The following is a 19568-nucleotide window of genomic DNA, read 5'->3' on the forward strand; positions in this document are numbered from 1 at the left end:
GCAAATAAAAATTATAAAATGTTATTGACAGGAGTGAAAAGAGGTCTATTCATATAACTAGACAGATATACTAGGTTCATGGATCAGAAGACTTCATTTAAAATGATGTGAATTCTCTCTAAACCAATGCACTGCTAATAACAAATGGGAGAACCAATTTTATAGTAGTAGTTCTCAAATTTGGCTGCATTTTTAATCATCAGGGAGATTTTTTAAAAACCCAATGCTTATCACTTACATAATTAAATCCTTGGCTTTTGAGGAGACAGCCAGGTTCTGAAAGTTGCTAAGAAAGTAAATCTTAGACGTCCCCATCACAAGAAAAAAATTGTAATTACATGTGGTAATAAATGTTAACTAGACCTACTGTGGTGATCATTTTGCTATACATACAAATATTGAATCATTATTTTGTATACCTGAAACTAATACAATGTTATACCTAAATTAAATCTCAATTATTTTAAAAAGACTGATAATATCAAGTATTGTCAAAAATATGGGTTAATTAGAGCTCTCATATTCTGCTGGTAGGAATGTAAAGTGGTATAACTATTAGTACTTAGGAAACTTGTTTTCCATTACCTACCCAGGCTGAACATATACACACTGGGTGATGTGGCAATTCCCCTCATTTATACACCCAGTTGAATGCTATACACATGTGAACACACATGTACAAGAATGTTCATGACAACATTACTGTTGACATCTCCAACTGGAAATAATCCAAATGTCCATTAGTAGTGGAATGGATAAATAAATTGTGATATATTCATCCAATGGAATATTATACACACTGGAATAAATAAGCTATATAGAAGAGCATGGATTAATTTTACAAAGATAATATTAACAGATATGTCAAATATAAAAAGATACATTATAATTTTACATTAATATTAAGTTCATACATGGGCAAAATTCATGATAATGGTTACTTTTGGGGAGGAATGTGGATAATGATTGAGAAAGGGTATAAGATGGAACTTCCAGAATACTTGTAAGTTTCTATTTCTTGACCATGATGGTGGTTACATGAATGTACTTAATTTGTGAAAATTCATCAAGGTGTATGCTTCTTTCTCTTAATTGAGGTATAACATAATAGTAAAGTATTAAAAGATGAAGATAGTCTGAACACATGGAGAGACTATGTTCTTTAGTAAGACTTAGTGTAAGACTCAATTCTTCCCAAGTTAATCTATAAAATCAATATAATCCAATACAAATTTCAGTTGGATTTTTAAAGTAATCAGTTGATTTATTTAAAGACATGTTTGAAAGGTCTATGAATAGCTACATCAACTTAGAATAAAGGAGTAAAAACAAGAGATTGGTTTCTACATGAACTATTATTCTAGAGCCATAGTTACAAAAATAGTGCTTCAACACAATTGAGAAAATACAGACTAATGACATAGGAGAGATACTTCAGAGACAGACCAACCCAGATGTGAGCATAATTTTAAGACAACAACACAAATCAAAGGGGAAAGGATAACTAGCTTAGTAAATGGTGCTGAGACATTGTGGTTACTATACGGAAAAAAGCTAAAATTGGATTCCTCTCCCCTTCATGGCATAGTTTAAAAATTAAATGTGAAATATAAAACTGTAAAGTTGATATAAAATAAAATAGGAAAATATCTTTGTAAACCAAACATGAAGAAGAACTTTCTTATGAGAAACCTCAAAAGCACAAAAAAATGAGACAAGAAAATGACTTGGGGCCAGCTTAAGAACAAAGATACATTTCATGATATTATATATATGGAAAAATATGGTCTGATTCAAAATAATCAATTTACAAATGAATTAAACAAAACGGTCTATATAAAACTGAAGGCTGCCTGCACCAATTCATTGCCTACAGGTGTGTGTATGTGTGCTTTTGTGTGTGTGTGTGTGTGTGTGTGTGTGTGTATGAACTGGGTCTGACATTTATCAAGCTTTGTTTTATTTCATAATACCCAAAAAATTATTTTGTCTATAAAAGGGAAAGATTTGCCTACCAAAAATTCTTCATCTTCCCAGTAGTTTGTCTGTATTTAACTCTACTATTGCCTCAATTCTACGACTCTGGGAACCAACAATGCGTATTTGCCCAGAAAATGACTCTTACATGTATTCAAACCACTGCTTAAATATTCTAGGGTATGTGTTGCATGTGTTGTAGGTCTTAATGCTCTTTTACTGAATTAATACAGTAGGTTACAACAAGGCACACTAACTTATTCAATAATCTTAGCTGAACTCTGACTTTAGAACTCTGCCATAGATTCTTTAAAAATTACCTTGCAATTAGTGAACATTAACTTCTATACCTTCAAATAAGAATGCCATTATTTAAGAAATTGGAAGTTAGGCCACTACAGAAAGAGTGAGAGAAGCGCTGATACAAGCAACTTTTAGAAGTGGTTAAGAGTTTGGTGAATTTTTCTTTCTAAATGCTGTGCTTTTAATAGTTGCTTTTTTTAAAACTATATTTTATATTCTGGAAACATAGATATGGAAAACTTAACTTTTCACTCGAGTTACAACCAATTTCAAAGAAAAGGCAGAAATAATTCATCATTCGTGTTGAACTATTTGAAGGCCAAGAAGCTTCACTCAATTCCTAGTCCCTATCCACCCCCCAGAGTCCTATCTCATTTCTTCTTTCTCCAATACTATTGGGTCTCGACCATTCCTCAGTTAATTACTTTCCCTGATGACCACCTTTCCTCTAACAGAATTCATATATTCTGTTAAAAATTTCCACTAAAATTCCCAAGAGTATATACCTTATGAGCACTTTCTAGCCAGAGATGGGAAGGTGCTTACCTTCAAAATAGAAGCCTGACTGGATTTCTAGGACCCTGGGGAGGGTCCTGAGGTCAAGGGAGTGGATGAATTCTTCCAGCGACAATGCCATTGCTTTGGCTTGGGTCTTGTGCAGACCTGGTACTTACAGAAGCTTTTGGCTTCTGGGTGCCACTTGTCTGCAACTGTAGTCTCACCTCATCATTCCTTTCTCAGGCAGGAATGTCACACTGGAGCCCGACTTGGGTGGAGTAGCTCTGTGTGGGGAGGGCAGTGAGGAGGCAGGGGACAAAAGGTGTTTCATCTCTTTTTAGTTCTCATTGTGGCTTCATTTCCTTTTAACACTGAAGTAGAACAGGATGGGGGTGTGGTGAGCATATCTGAACAGACACTGCCAAAAAAGCGAAAACTGACAAGTAGCTCTCTTTGTCGCTGGTCCAGGTGTGCATCTCAAGCAGGGGCTAGGATGTTTGAGGTCACGGTTGCTTCTGGTTTGTCAACCAGGAAAAGAACAGGAATTCAGGACTAAAGTCCAATCTTAAAAAGGGCACCGTATTAATTCTTTATCTCTTTACTTCACTTCTAAAGTTTGGCTCTGTGCTTTATTTGCATACTCTCAGTGCTTTTATATTAAATTTGGTTACGAAAGTGCTTTGTGTCAGCTCTTTTCAGAAATCTGATACTCTGAAGAGAGGGGATCAAAACCACTTTTATTCTTCCACATTAAAACTGAATATTAAAGGAGAGTGGGGGAGGAGTGCACTATGCAAAGTGATACAGTAAATTAATATTAATTTTCTAATCGTCGCACTATAGTGAAAGTATCTAAATCCATTATTAGGAAACCTGAATTTCCTGGGATTAGCTCTGCTTTTGACTTACAGGTGACGTCAGCCTTGTCTTCTCTGTCCCTCATTTGTCTCATTTATTTAATGGAGAAAAAGTTAGAGTCAAATAAATTGTATCATTTCTTCTAAGGCCAAAATTCTACAATTCTGATCATGAGGTCCAAATTTGCAGTGGGGAGGGGTGAGGATGACCAAAGTCAAAGGAAGAAAGAAAAGCCTCATAAAAATAAATCTCTTAAAAATCTTCCACTCTCTAGTCTTTGTATTTAAATAAGACAATATTTTAGAGCTAGAGTATACAGTTCAAGGTGGTATTTTTACAGTCTCTTTAAGGGTGACTAAAAGAACACTGGTTGGTATAAATACAGTGAAAGAAGCTAAGAAGCTGCATATTCTCCTTATAAATTGGACTCCAGGCTCCCTGTCTAGAAACTGTTTTAGCCTTAGGCTGCAAAGAGCATACATAGCCAGATAGAGAGGGTCAGGGCACATCCCAGCTCCACCTTCATGTAAATAACTAAGAAAATTAAAGGCACTGCCTTATTTTGATATAGAGCTTATAAAACTCTTTCAGCTCTTAAAATCATATTTGATACTTGCAATAATCTGCCTGGCTTCATTTCTTTCTTTACAAAACTAAAATTTATAAGGCCACATCAATCGTTTTTTCACCAGTAGCTTCTACTTCCTCATTTGCAACTTTTTTGCGCAAAAACCTGCTAAACTTGATCAGTCTGCCTTCTGCACCCCTTCTCCCAAGCTTAGGCCCTTCAATCGACTACAAAAATTGTTTACAGCCTAACTGTATCTCACATGGTTGAATATATGAAAAGAGCTGCTATGGACTGCTCCTTAAAAATTGTACATTTGTTAGAACTGGTACCACAGCAAATTTCATTTGATATCTAAACCAAACTGGACTTCACTTGATTTTTTTAAATATTTTCCCACATCAACTTTCTATCTTACTAGTCAAAGAAGCTATTTCAAAATATTACCAATCTTTTACAATTGTCTTTGCTACTCCTGCTTTTGCTCTTTCAACAAATGATCTTCCCTTTCTGTTACATTCTGTTTCTTTCTTTCTCTCAATCTTAGTTAATGACACTACAATTCTCTCACTTTCTCAAGCCAGAAGTCTGAATCATGGGAGATGCCATATCCAGCCTCCAAATCCCTCATGCACTATAGGTGGCAATAATCAATAACACTCACTTTGTTCTTGCTCTGTATCTCCACTATTACTACTTCAGTTCAGATCATAATCACTTCTGACACTGTAGGCAAAGAAATCCTGACATGAACAGCCAAGATGAAACTGACAAATAAGAATAATAAGAGAGTCCCTGAACAACCAAGTAGTAAAATCAATTATTAAAGTTTAATAAATGAAACAGCAGATTACCGGTGTAATAATAGTCTGATCAATGAGAATTCAGAAATAAAGCAAAGCATTGCCAACTAAAGACGGTCCCTCACCACCCAGTTTTACAAGAACTGAGTCATTAGCCACTGCAGTTGCTGGTTTTCAACACATCCTGAAAAGAGTTCAGGACAGAGATCAGGAATGAGGCAGTCAGTGCTGCAGGAAAACTGGCAGAACAGGCCTTCAGATAGTTAGATATTCTCAGGAGAAAATTTTAAGAACTCATTTTCTTGCATCTTCCCATTCATAGAAAAGTACTAAAATCATTAAATGAAATATCTGTTCCTCATGACTAGCAGCAATCTTCCACTGAGCTGTGTGCTTGATTGCACGTACGCCTTCTCCAGAATTACATATATGCTAACCTCCCACCCCACCCCTTCTGAGAAGTTCCTCAGAGCTAACTGAGAGGCTGTCTCCTGGGCTATAGTCCTCAATAAGTCCGCAAATAAAACTGAAACTCACAGCTCTCATGTTTTGCATTTTTATTTCAATCAACAGTATAGGTAATAATTTACTGTATGAAAAAGATGAAATTTCAAAGCAGTAGGGAAAAATATTTCATCCAACAAATAGGGGTTAAATAATTTTAAAAATAAGTTTCCCAAAATTCTATGCAAAAAAATTAAATTTATATCAATTGAAAAATTAAATTTAAGTAAAAATAAACCAAAGGAAAAAATAGAAAAATATCTGGAGAAGTAAGGAAAGAACTATTTCTTAGCATCAATGAAAGTCTTAAGGGAAAAGACTAATAAATTTGACAACAGACATATGAAATACTTCTATAAATTAAAAATGAGCTTTAACAAAATAGAAAAAATACTTTAAATAAAAAATTAATGTCCTGGATCCACAAAGATCACTAATTATTCACACAAAATAAAAATATTTAAGAATTTCTGCTTCTGGCTATTAGCTTGGATTTGACCAACTCTTCCACCAAGGACAACTTGAGAAGTGGATACTTTTTTTAAACCAGTTTTAAAGAACAAGAGAGCCATCAGGGCAGTCAGGACTTGAGAATCAAGATCTGGAAAGGCAGGGAAACACAAGGTGAGGGGATTCCAATATTCTACACTTCTTTTCCCCTCAAGGCATTTGTGGATTAGTAGTTGGCACCAAGAGAGAAGCTGAAAAGCAAAGCAAAAAGTGGTAGTAAAGAGATTGGTTCAAGATGGTGGAAGAGAAGGACGTGCACTCACTCCCTCTTGAGAGAGCAGCAGAATCACAACTAATTGCTGAACAATAACTGACAGGAAGACACTGGAACTCACCAAAGAAGATACCTCCCATCCAAAGACAAAAGAGAAGCACAATGAGATGGCAGGAGGGGCATAATCACAATAAAATCAAATCCCATAACTGCTGGGTGGGTGACTCACAAACCGGAGAGCACTTATACCACAGAAGTCTACCCACTGGAGTGAAGGTTCTGAGCCCCACATCAGGCTTCCCAACCTGGGGGTCTGGCAACGGGAGGAGGAATTCCCAGAGAATCAGACTTTGAAGGCTAGCGGGATTTGATTGCAGGACTTCAACAGGACTGGGGGAAACAGAGAATCCGCTCTTGAAGGGCACACACAAAGTAGTGTGTGCATCAATACCCAGGAGGAAGGAGCAGTGACTCCATAGGAGACTGAACCAGACCTACCTGCTACTGTTGGAGGGTGTCCTGCAGAGGAGGGGCGTGGCTGTGGCTCACCACGGGGACAAGGACACTGGCAGCAGAAGTTCTGGGAAATACTCCTTGGCATGAGCCCTCCCAGAATACGCCATTAGCCCCACGAAAGAGCCTGAGCCTCCAAGGCTGGGTCGCCTCAGGCCAAACAACCAACAGGGAGGGAACTCAGCCCCGCCCATCAGCAGACAAGCAGATTAAAGTTTTACTGAGCTCTGCCCACCAAAGCAACACCCAGCTCTACCCACCACTAGTCCCTCACATCAGGAAGCTTGCACAAGCCTCTTAGATACCCTCATCCACCAGAGGGCAGAGAGGAGAAGCAAGAAGAACTCCAATCCTGCAGGCTGTGGAATGAAAACCACATTCACAGGAAGATAGGCAAAATGAAAAGGCAGAGGGCTATGTACTAGATGAAGGAACAAGATAAAACCCCATAAAAATAACTAAATGAAGTGGAGATAGGCAAACTTCCAGAAAAAGAATTCAGAATAATGATAGTGAAGATGATCCAGGACCTCAGAAAAAGAATGGACGCAAAGATCAAGAAGATGCAAGAAATGTTTAACAAAGACATAGAAGAATTAAAGAGCAAACAAACAGAGATGAACAAAACAATAACTGAAATGAAGAACACACTACAAGGAATCAATAGCAGAATAACTGAAGCAGAAGAACAGATAAGTGAACTGGAAGACAGAATGGTGGAAATCACTGCCATGGAACAGAATAAAGAAAAAAGAATGAAAAGAAATGAAGACAATCTCAACCTCTGGGACAACATCAAACCCACCAACATTTGCATTATAGGGGTACCAGAAGGAGAAGAGAGAGAGGGGAAGGACCTGAGAAAACACTGGAAGAGATTATAGTCAAAAACTCCCCTAACAAGGGAAAGGAAATTGCCCCCCAAGTTCAGGAAGCACAGACAGTCCAGGCAGAATAAACCCAAGGAGAAACACACCAAGACACATAGCAATCAAACTGACAAAAGTTAAAGACAGAGAAAGATTATTAAAAGCAGCAAGGGAAAAATGACAAATAACATACAAGGGAACTCCCAGAAGGTTAACAGATGATTTCTCAGCAGAAACTCTACAAGCCAGAAGGCAGTGGCACAATATATCTAAAGTGATGAAAGGGAAGAACCTACAACCAAGATTACTCTACCCGTCAAGGATCTCATTCAGATTTGATGGAGAAATCCAAAGCTCTACAGACAAGCGAAAGCTAAGAAAATTCACCACCACCAAACCAGCTCTACAACAAATGCTACAGGAACTTCTCTAAGTGGGAAACACAAGAGAAGAAAAGGACCTACAAAAACAAACCCAAAACAATTAAGAAAATGGTAATAGGAACATACATATCGTTAATTATCTTAAATGTGAATGGAATAAATGCTCCAACCAAAAGACACAGGCTTACTGAATGGATACAAAAACAAGACCCATATATATGCTGTCTACAAGAGACCCACTTCAGACCTAGGGACACATACAGACTGAAAGTGAGGGGAGGAAAAAGATTTTCCATGCAAATGGAAATCAAAAGAAACCTGGCGTAGCAATACTCATATCAGATAAAATAGACTTTAAAATAAAGAATGTTACAAGAGACAAGGAAGGAGACTATATAATGACCAAGGGATCAATACAATAAGAAGATATAACAATTATAAATATATATGCAGCCAACATAGGAGCACTTCAATACATAAGGGAAATGCAAACAGCTGTAAAAGAGGGTATCAACAGTAACACAATAATAGTGGGTGACTTTAACACCTCACTTACACCAATGGACAGATCACCCAGACAGAAAATTAATAAGGAAACACAAGCTTTAAATGACACAATAGATCAGACAGCTTTAATTGATATTTATAGGACATTCCATCGGAAAACAGCAGATTACACTTCTTTCTCAAGTGTACGTGGAATGTTCTCCAGGATAGATCACATCATGGGTCACAAATCAAGCCTTGGTAAATTTAAGAAAATTGAAATCATATCAAGCATCTTTTCCAACCACAACAGTTTGAGATTAGAAATAAATTACAGGGAAAAAAATGTAAAAAACACAAACACATGGAGGTTAAACAATACGTTACTGAATAACCAAGCGATCACTGAAGAAATCAAAGAGGAAATCAAAAAGTACCTAGAGACAAATGACTACGAAAACACAATGATCCAAAACCTATGGGATGCAGCAAAAGCAGTTCTAAGAGGGAAGTTTATAGCAATATAGTCCTACCTCAAGAAACAAGAAAAATCTCAAATAAACAATCTAACCTTACACCTAAAGGAACTAGAGAAAGAAGAAAAAACAAAACCCAAAGTTAGCAGAAGGAAAGAAATCATAAAGATCAGAGCATAAATAAATGAAATAGAAACAAAGAAAACAATAGCAAAGATCAATAAAACTAAAAGCTGGTTCTTTGAGAAGATAAACAAAATTGATAAACCTTTAGCCAGACTCATCAAGAAAAAGAGGGAGAGGACTCAAATCAATAAAATTAGAAATGAAAAAGAAGTTACAACGGACACCACAGAAATACAAAGCATCATAAGAGACTACTACAAGCAACTCTATGCCAATAAAATGGACAACCTGGAAGAAATAGACAAATTCTTAGAAAAGCACAACTTTCTGAGACTGAATCAGGAAGAAATAGAAAACATGAACAGACCAATCACAAGTAATGAAATTGAAACTGTAATTAAAAATCTTCCAACAAACAAAAGTCCAGGACTAGATGGCTTCACAGGTGAATTCTATCCAACATTTAGAGAAGCGCTAACACCCATCCTTCTCAAACTTTTCCAAAAAATTACAGAGGAAGGAACACTGCCAAACTCATTCTACGAGGCCACCATCACCCTGATACCAAAACCAAACAAAGATACTACAAAAAAAGAAAATTACAGACCAGTATCACTGATGAATATAGATGCAAAAATCCTCAACAAAATACTAGCAAACAGAATCCAGCAACACATTAAAAGGATTATACACTATGATCAATTGGGATTTATCCCAGGGATGCAAGGATTCTTCAATATATGCAAATCAATCAATGTGAAACACCATATTAACAAATTGAAGAATAAAAACCATATGATCATCTCAGTAGATGCAGAAAAAGCTTCTGACAAAATTCACACCCATTTATAATAAAAACTCTCCAGAAAGTGGGCATAGAGGGAATCTACCTCAACATAATAAAGGCCATATATGACAAACCCACAGCAAACATCATTCTCAATGGTGAAAACCCGAAAGCATTTCCTCTCACATCAGGAAAAAGACAAGGATGTCCACTCTCGCCACTATTATTCAACATAGTTTTGGAAGTCCTAGCCACAACAATCAGAGAAGAAAAAGAAATAAAAGGAATACAATTTGGAAAAGAAGAACTAAAACTGTCACTGTTTGCAGATGACGTGATACTATACATAGAGAATCCTAAAGATGCCACCAGAAAACTACTAGAGCTAATCAATGAATTCGGTAAAGTTGCAGGATACAAAGTTAATGCACAGAAATCTTTTGCATTTCTATACACTAGCAACGAGAGATCAGAAAGAGAAATTAAGGAAACAATCCCATTCACCACTGCAACAAAAAGAATAAAATACCTAGGAATAAACCTACCTAAGGAGGTAAAAGACCTGTATTCAGAAAATTATAAGACACTGATGAAAGAATCAAAAATGGCACAAACAGATGGAAAGATATACCATGTTCTACGGTTGGAAAAATCAATATTGTGAAAATGACTATACTACCCAAAGAATCTACAGATTCAGTGCAATCCCTATCAAATTCCCAATGGCATTTTTACAGAATTAGAACAAAAAATCTTTAAATTTGTATGGAGACACAAAAGACCCCAAATAGCCAAAGCAGTCTTGAGGGAAAACAATGGAGCTGGAGGAATCAGACTCCCTGACTTCAGACTATACTACAAAGCTATAGCCATCAAGACAATATGAATACTGACACAAAAACAGAAATACAGATCCATGGAACAGGATAGAAAGCCCAGAGTTAAACCTACGCACCTATGGTCAACTAATCTATGACAAAGGAGGCAAGGATATACAATGGAGAAAAGACAGTCTCTTCAGTAAGTGGTTCTGGGAAAACTGGACAGCTACATGTAAAAGAATGAAATTAGAACACTCCCTAACACCATACACAAAAATAAACTCAAAATGGATTCAAGACCTAAATGTAAGACCAGACACTATAAAACTCTTAGAGGAAAACATAGGAAGAACATTCTATGACATAAACCACAGAAAGATCCTTTCTGACCACCTCTTAGAGTAATGGAAATAAAAACAATAATAAACAAATAGGACCTAATGAAACTTAAAAGCTTTTGTACAGCAAAGGAAACTATAAACAAGACGAAAAGACACCCCTCACAATGGGAGAAAATATTTGCAAAAGAATCAATGGACAAAGAATTAGTCTCCAAAATATATAAACAGCTCATGCAGCTCCATATTAAAAAAACAAACAACCCAATCAAAAAATGGGCAGAAGACCTAAATAGACTTTTCTCCAAAGAAGACATACAGATGGCCAAGAGGCACATGAAAAGCTGCTCAACATCACTAATTATTAGAGAAATACAAATCAAACTACAATGAGATATCACCTCATACCGGTTAGAATGGACATCGTCAGAAAATCTACAAAGAACAAATGCTGGAGAGGGTGTGGCGAAAAGGGAACCCTCTTGCACTGTTGGTAGGAACGTAAACTGATACAGCCACTATGGAGAAGGGTAAAAAACTAAAAATAGAATTACCATATGATCCAGCAATCCCACTACTGGGCATATACCCAGAGAAAACCGTAATTCAAAAAGGCATATGTGGGCTTCCCTGGTGGCGCAGTGGTTGAGAGCCTGCCTGCCGATGCAGGAGACACGGGTTCGTGCCCCGGTCCGGGAAGATCCCACATGCCGCGGAGCGGCTGGGCCCGTGAGCCATGGCCGCTGAGCCTGCGCATCCGGAGCCTGTGCTCCGCAACGGGAGAGGCCACAACAGTGAGAGGCCCGCGTACCACAAAAAAAAAAAAAAAAAAAAAAAGGCATATGTACCCCAATGTTCATTGCAGCACTGTTTACAATAGCCAGGTCATGGAAGCAACCTAAATGCCCATCAACAGATGAATGGATGAAGAAGATGTGGTACATATATACAGTGGAATATTACTCAGCCATAAAGGGGAACGAAATTGGGTCATTTGCAGAGATGCAGATGGACCTAGAGACTGTCACACAGCGTGAAGTAAATCAGAAAGATAAAAACAAATATCGTATATTAACTCATATATGCGGAATCTAGAAAAATGGTACAGATGAACCAGTTTGCAAGGCAGAAAAAGAGACACAGATATAGAGAACAAATATATGGAGGGTGGGGTGGTGGTGGGATGAATTGGGAGATTCGGACTGACATATATACACTAATATGTATAAAATAGGTAACTAGTAAGAACCTGCTGTATAAATAAATAAATTAAATTAAAAAAATAAAAATAAAGTGATTATTGCTAGGTATGTCCAAAAAAAGGGGGGCGCTGGTAAAGGAGGAAAGAAGCCAAGTTTAGTCTTTAGCAGCTGCACATAGCTAGGGAGACAAAAATTGGAATTTGGGGCTAGCAAGGCAGCCAGGGAAACTCAGAGGAATGAGTTATTCAGCACGTTTCCCCCTTCAGGGTTTGGTCCATTCAAAAGCAGCACAGGGTTGACTGTACGAGACAGCAGCTAGAAAGTTTCTTCTGTAAGAAGTTGAAGAATCCAGCAGTGCTTGTCAGAGTCTCATAGAGCTGGGAAGACAGGGCCTGCAGGGAGGGGCTCCAGTAAATGCCCTGTGTCTTCAGCAGGGGCCCCAGAAGACTGCTCCCTAAAAGAGACAGTTGACTGTGAATAAAATAGGCCTCACAAAAATCAAAGCCCAGACTAAATTGAGATCAATCCCTGATTGGATTAAGGTAATCTGCCCATTTTAGCTGCCAGATAAAAGCTTCCTTAGGAGAAAAATAACAAGAACGCCACAACTTCTAAAGTTTTTAAAGATAACATCTAAGATAAGGAAGGAAGGAAGGAAGGGAGAAAGGGAAAAGAGAGAATAAGCATGTCAGAAGACAGGACAAAGAAAAAAAAGAAGAGGCCATTAAAACAAACCCATCAGGGTCTCAGATATAGGAATTACTGGGTGTGCAATTTTAAATAATTTTTATTAACATGTTCAAAACTATAAGACAAGAAGGAGGAATTTCAGAAGAGAACCACCATTCATAAAAACTATTCAATGAATATTCTAGAGTTGAAAAATACAATAATTGAAATTAAGAATTCAATAGTGATTTAACAGCAATGTGGACATGTATTAGTAAGAGAATATTGTTGAACTGGAAATAGGGGGAGCAGAAAATATCTACACTTTATCTACAAAGAGATAAAAATTAAGGGACCATTAAGAAAAGGATATAAGGGATATTTCCACCATATTAAAAAGGTCTTTAAGTGCATGTAAATTGAGTCATAACATGAAAGGAGAAAGAGAATAGAGGGAGAAGCAGTATTTCAAGAAATAGTGGTTGGAGAGTCTCCTAAGCTGAAAAAGACATTGATCTTTAGATTGAAGAATTGCCAAGAATACCAAAGAGGATAAGTACAAAGAAAAACATACTGGGGAACAACATACTAAAACTTTTAAAAACCAAAGTCAAAGAGAATTTCTTAAATGCAATACAAGGGGAAAAAATCATCATCTTCAAAGAATTAACAGTAAGACTATAGCTGACTTATTTACAAAAACGAATAAAGCCAGAATACATGGAATAGCATCATTAAAATGCTGAGAGAAAATGACTACCAATTTAAAATCCTACATCCAGAGAAAATGATCTACAAAAGTTAAAGCAAAACAAAGACATTTTCAGACACAAACTAAAAAAATTTGTCTTCAGTAGACCTGCACTAAAACAAATTCTAAAGGGTGTTTTTCAGGCAAAATGAAAATAATCTCAGACTGAAAGTCAAAATGCAAGAGGGAATGAAGAGGGTAAATACATAGGTTAACTAAATATTGACTGTACAAAACAATAATTGTAATGGTTTAAAATTTTTTAATATATGCAAACTAGTTATAGTTCGTGTGTATATTGTAACATATAACAATGCAAAAGAAAGAACTAGTAAATGAGTTTAAATATCCAAGTTTCTAGGCTTCTAGAGGAGTTGTAAAAGTAACTGTTAGCACTGGACTGAAATAAGGATTGCATGTTATAATTTCTAGGAAAACCACTAAAATATAGTAAATGGAATAATAAAACTATTTTTTGATTAATACAGAAAAAAAGGCAAGGAAGGAAAGGAAAAGGACCCTAAAATAGTTGGCAAATAATAAGGTGGTACGTGCCGTGGAGCGGCTGGGCCCGTGAGCCGTGGCCGCTGGGCCTGCGCGTCCAGAGCCCGTGCTCCGCAATGGGAGAGGCCACGGCAGTGAGAGGCCCGCGTACCACAAAAATAAAATAAAATAAAATAAAAAAATAAGGTGGTAGAAATAAACTCAAATATATTCTTTGTTGAATTAATTTAAATTAAATATACAAATAAATATTAAATTAACAGTGAGTAATAAACTAATATTGGCAAATTGCATTTTGAAAATATATGTTGCTTTAAAAAGATATACTTTAATTGTAAGTACACAGAAAAGTCTAAAGGTAAAGGGATGGGAAAAATCTGTACCAAGAAAATATTAAGCAAAAGAAAGCTCAGGAAACTACATCAATGTCAGATAAAGTAGATTTAAAGACAAAAAAGCATTATTAGGCAGAAAAGGTACCTAATGAAAAACTGATCAACTCACAAGGAAGATGTCAGGTCTAAATCTGTAATGTACCCAATAACATAGCTTCAAAGTATCTAAAGAAAAATTAACCAAATTAAGACAAAGAATCCACCTTCACAGTAAGAAACATTTATGTATATATTCAATAGCTGATGGAACCACCAAATATTTAACTCATGAAATCCACATTGCTGAGGGTGCAGAATATAGTCACTCACATATACTGAAAACTGATGTGATCTATCTTGAAATCCATATGATCTAGTAACTTACACCTAAAATAATTTGACCTAGTATAATCAGATACGCAAAAAATTTATATCATTCATGGAAGCGCTTATTCTTTTTAATGGCCAAAAAAGGCAAAAAAACCTTAAAGTATGAGAATGGGGAAGTATTATTATCCACATGACTATACTATGCTACCACTAAAAAAAAAACTTCAAAGAAAAAACTGTTATGAGAAAATACTAACAACATAATGCTAAAAATTGAGGATAGAGAAGCAGCATAAAAAAAACAGAGTAGGTAACAAATTTTATATTCTAATGTGTGTGAGTGTGTGTTTTTAGAAGAAAAAATTTTAAAGGTTAAAAGTCAATGAACTACTAAGGTGTTTTTTTCTCTTGAACAAATAAGGATTACTTTCTTTTTAAATTCTGTGGTTTCTAGCACCTTTTTTGCACTGTTTTCACCCAAGCCACCTATTACCCTGTTCCTCTTTATTATAGCCTGTGGACATTTTTTATTCCTTATCTTACCTTCATATTCACAATTATGGCCTTTTCCTTGAAATACCCTTTTTTTGGCTTTCCTTATTTTTCATTCTATTTTTCTACCTGCCACTTCTTGGTCTTTTTTACAGCCTCCTTTCTGTCTGCTTTTTAAATATTGTGGTGTTTTCACTCACAACATTTGTTTTGGGTATTCAAATGCAAATTTTATCTGAAAAGTAATGTAAAAGGTAATATAAAGCACCGAAAGGTCTGAGTTCAAGAAAACAAGGCTGTTGCATCTCCAGCTTTTTCAAATTTTTCAAGAAAAATTTAAGATGGTGTTTTTCTTGTTAACTCACCTTTATATGTTTGCAACTAATACTCATTTTAAAAAATGATGGCCACATTATTACTTTTATGTGGAATTACCTGATCTCTACTAAATGTGTGTAACTTATTCTCAGAAAAGGGAATGTTAGCCAAAAATTAATAGATGAAAGGGTTTCCCATTATGATCTTTGATCCTTTGATCTGAACTGGTATGGTGATGGCTTCTAAATCTGTCTCTCTGGTCTCATACTCTTTTCTGAGATCCAGATCTACATAAAACCTTTTGGATATTTTTCAAACCTTAAATTCAACATGCCCCAAACTGAATGTTTCATTCCTCTTGCTGTCCCCACTCCCAACCTCCCCACCCCCCATACACACACAAACACCACCCTCCATCCAACTTTCCAAGCCAGAATCCTGGGTCTTATTAGTGACACTTTCCTCTCTGCCGTCTGCTCTACCAAATGATCACTGAAGGAATCCAGGTCTACTGCTGGGACATTTCTCAAGTCTTCTACCTCTCCCCAAGCCTACTGTGCCTATGTAATGAAGGCCACCACCATCTCCTGCCAATATTAGGGTAAAAGCTCTTAGACTATCAGATTTTTAGAGCCTCCTTCCTCACTGTTAAGCCTGAGTAATCATTCTAAAGTATGAATCTTACCAAGTCATTCCCCTTATTAAAACTGTTCAGCATTTTATTCTTCAGTGGTTATTATCTGAAGTCTCTCCCTTGCAATAAATAAATTACAAGTGACAGGAACTCAACTCAAACAGTCTGCTCCACAGGACTTGTGGCCAAATTGACCCCTTTATAGACGAAGCATCCTGTGCATGAAATTTGGTCCTTTCTTTTAGGAAAAGAGGGAACAAATACTTGTGACTGAAAGGTTTTGTTCTCAAGTAAGCCTCATCAAATGTCTAATGGCATTTCTCTCAGAAAGATGCATTTGACATCATTCCAATAATTCAAACATGCTCCTAAAGTTCCTGTTGAAAAAAATCTATTTCTATTGAGAAAACTCTCTGAGCTTGCTCCTCAATGCTTTTACTAAAGAACAGAGATGGACCTGCCCATCAACACACCTCGGACGAGATACTAGAGTTATAATTAGTGTTGTCATTGCCAATGATTTCTGCCCTAAGAAAAGTAATGCTGGAAAAAAAGAAAAATAAAGAAAAAAATAAAGAAAAGCTAAAAACAAGCTTTGCATAAAATGTCCATTCCTTTGCTAATCTCTCTGTAGCTACTTTGTTAAAATGTGAGAACTACCCGAACACTAAAAAAACAAACAAACAAAAAGAAACAAAAACCCCTCACTGCATAAACTACAAAGCAGGGATTTAATACCAGTATTTTAATATCTGAATATGACATACTATTCCTTTGAGTGAAGACTCAATCTTAGAGATTATTTTGACTGATACATAAATCTCTTCATTTTCTAAAACTTTCTCTTCATTGTTTATTCTGAAAAATCAAAAATTTGGCCTTGCCTAGAAAAGAGGAATCACGCCCTGATTTTTGCTTAATATGTGGAATTTACTGGTTCAAGTCATTGATGAGTTAAGAAGCAATTCTAGCTATAGGATGGCTGCTTCTGGAGAGCTACACAATATTATCAGGGCATCAGGCTCAGTCAGCTTTCTTCTGCACGGGTTGCATTTCAGGTTGTGTTGACCCCTGGCAATGCAAGACCTACATCTTCATAGATCCAAGTGCAATGGAAAGAAACTACAGTCATCCCTCAGTATCAGCACAGGATTGGTCCCAAAAGCCCCGATTGCCATACCCAAATCAGATGTTCAAGTCCCTTATATAAAATGGCACAGTACAATGAATACAGTTGGCCCTCTATATCTGCAGGTTTCCCATTCACAGATTCAACCAACTATGGATGAAAAACCTGTGGATATGGAGGACTAAATGTACTTTCTTTTTATACCAGGAAAAGTCCCAGGATAAGCTCTGATTGATTCAACTTGTATTACATGTCTATCTCTAAACCAACTACCAGGACTTAGGAAATGGAATACACTAGTTGCCCAGATCAAGTTCATGTGCTCTACCCCAGATTTTATTAGGCAGTTGCCCTGGCTAAGTCACAAAAAACAGAGTTGGGAGAGATCTCTCAAAGGAAAGGCAGTGCGATATTACCCAAAAAAGGAGAAATCGGTGTTCGATGGGCAAAATCATAGTATGTCTACCAAAAGTGTTCCCAGTGCCATAAATGGCTCCCTGTTTCCAGTACTTTGATCACCTTGCTTTTCCATCTCCAAGTGGAGATGTAATTGTGTACATTTTTAATTCAGAGAAATGAGTACAAATTATTTTAATAATCTAGAAAGAAAATTAAAATCTGCTATAAAACAACCTATTTATCTTGTCAAAATCCACATGGGCATCTTTAAAACTGCACATCTTTAAAAGGATTGCTAAATTAAAATCTTTCACCTTCCCCAGTGACTCTCTGTGTAAGTATCTCATAACCTTCATCACGGCCCCACTTTCAAAGTAGCTTATGCCTCCTAGCATTTTTATTCTCTTTTTGGATAAAGCTCAAGGCAGGGCTCATATTTCTTCCCAAGTAGGTTTATCATTCTGGTCATCCTGTTTTCCACCCTAATGCTTAATGCTTGTTCTTTCAGCAAACATCTGTTGACCCTCCCTCTGTGCCTTTGGTTATACAAGGCACTGAGAATATAAATAAGCCCTTAGATAGGTTACATTTTAGCAGACGATGCACACAAATTAAGATCACAATCCAGTGTATAAAGTTGTATAAAGTTCTCCGTAGAGATGAGGAGCCTACGTTATGGGAACACACAGGAGGGACACCAGACCCAAGACTGGGTTTCCCTAAGGAGAATGTTCCTCAGGTTAAGCCGCAGTTAGGTAGCTAAACCTGCTCACCTTGCGGAGGCTTTATTCAAATGGATGGATCTCTTTGCATGGAGTTCTGCCTGTTGCCAGACAGTACAGAGCAGGAGCAGCAGTCGAAATATGAATCTTGGGGAGAGGAATGATGTGGATGTTGGCATCATCGTATGAATTCGTCACTCGCATTTCTCCTTGCCATAGTTCTCAACCCCTCTCCTCAGAATCATAATGGCTAATCAAAAAATAAAACCCCTTCACTAATAAAAGAGACTCCATTTTTTCTCTCCAAATGGTGCAAGTTCTGTGATATAACTCTAACGTTTTCTTCTGACGATATAACATTATTTAAAAACTTAACTGCAATATGCTTGCAGAAAAGATATTCCCATTTTTAACAGTTCTTTTCTCTTTTTCACAAATTTCTTATATCTGAAAGATAATCGAGGATGTCACGTTTCAGTGTGGTAATATCTTACAGTCTCTGAGAAACAATTCAGTCCTAAGCATTAATAAAAATAAATTTTAAAAATATTTAAAATAATTTACAATACAAATTAAACACTGATAGGTTGCCAACCTCTTTAAAAAGTCAGGACTTTTCTTTCTGAATTTGGACCTAAAAATAAAAGAATGTATTAAATATAAATTCATTATAAAATAAAATGTATTATCAAAATAAAATATTGAAATACATGTTAAATGTAAATTATTTAGCTTGGTAAATTTAACTTAGGTTATATATTTCTTTAACCCAAGTCAGTTTTTTGAGTAACAGACCTTTCTCCTCACCTGAAATTATTCTTTATAAACAACTCCTTTTTGTACCTGGTGCCACCGGATTAAGGCTGGGAGGTAACAGGTGACCAAAACTCTGTAATATCAATAGCAAACTGATTATGGGAGAAGTGATAGAGATAGCAATAAAAACATACAAACATAAAATAACAACCCCCACTAAAAATATATTATTACTTTTGGCATATATGTATGCT

At 36.4% G+C, this 19568-nt stretch overlaps 1 protein-coding gene across 1 annotated transcript in view; it reads right to left on the reverse strand.

Annotated features, from left to right (window-relative positions):
• THEMIS (thymocyte selection associated) overlaps positions 1-2926 on the reverse strand; it is a 174312-nt gene extending 171386 nt beyond the window's left edge. Inside the window, exon 1 of the mRNA XM_081251218.1 lies at positions 2827-2926. Coding sequence (XP_081107344.1) covers positions 2827-2917 — 91 coding nt within the window. The 5' untranslated portion in view covers positions 2918-2926. The remainder of the gene's footprint in view (positions 1-2826) is intronic.
• Positions 2927-19568: the final 16642 nt, after the last annotated feature.

The sequence above is a fragment of the Mesoplodon bidens genome, assembly GCF_964165515.1.
Source record: "Mesoplodon bidens genome assembly, chromosome: 12".
NCBI lineage: Eukaryota > Metazoa > Chordata > Mammalia > Artiodactyla > Ziphiidae > Mesoplodon > Mesoplodon bidens.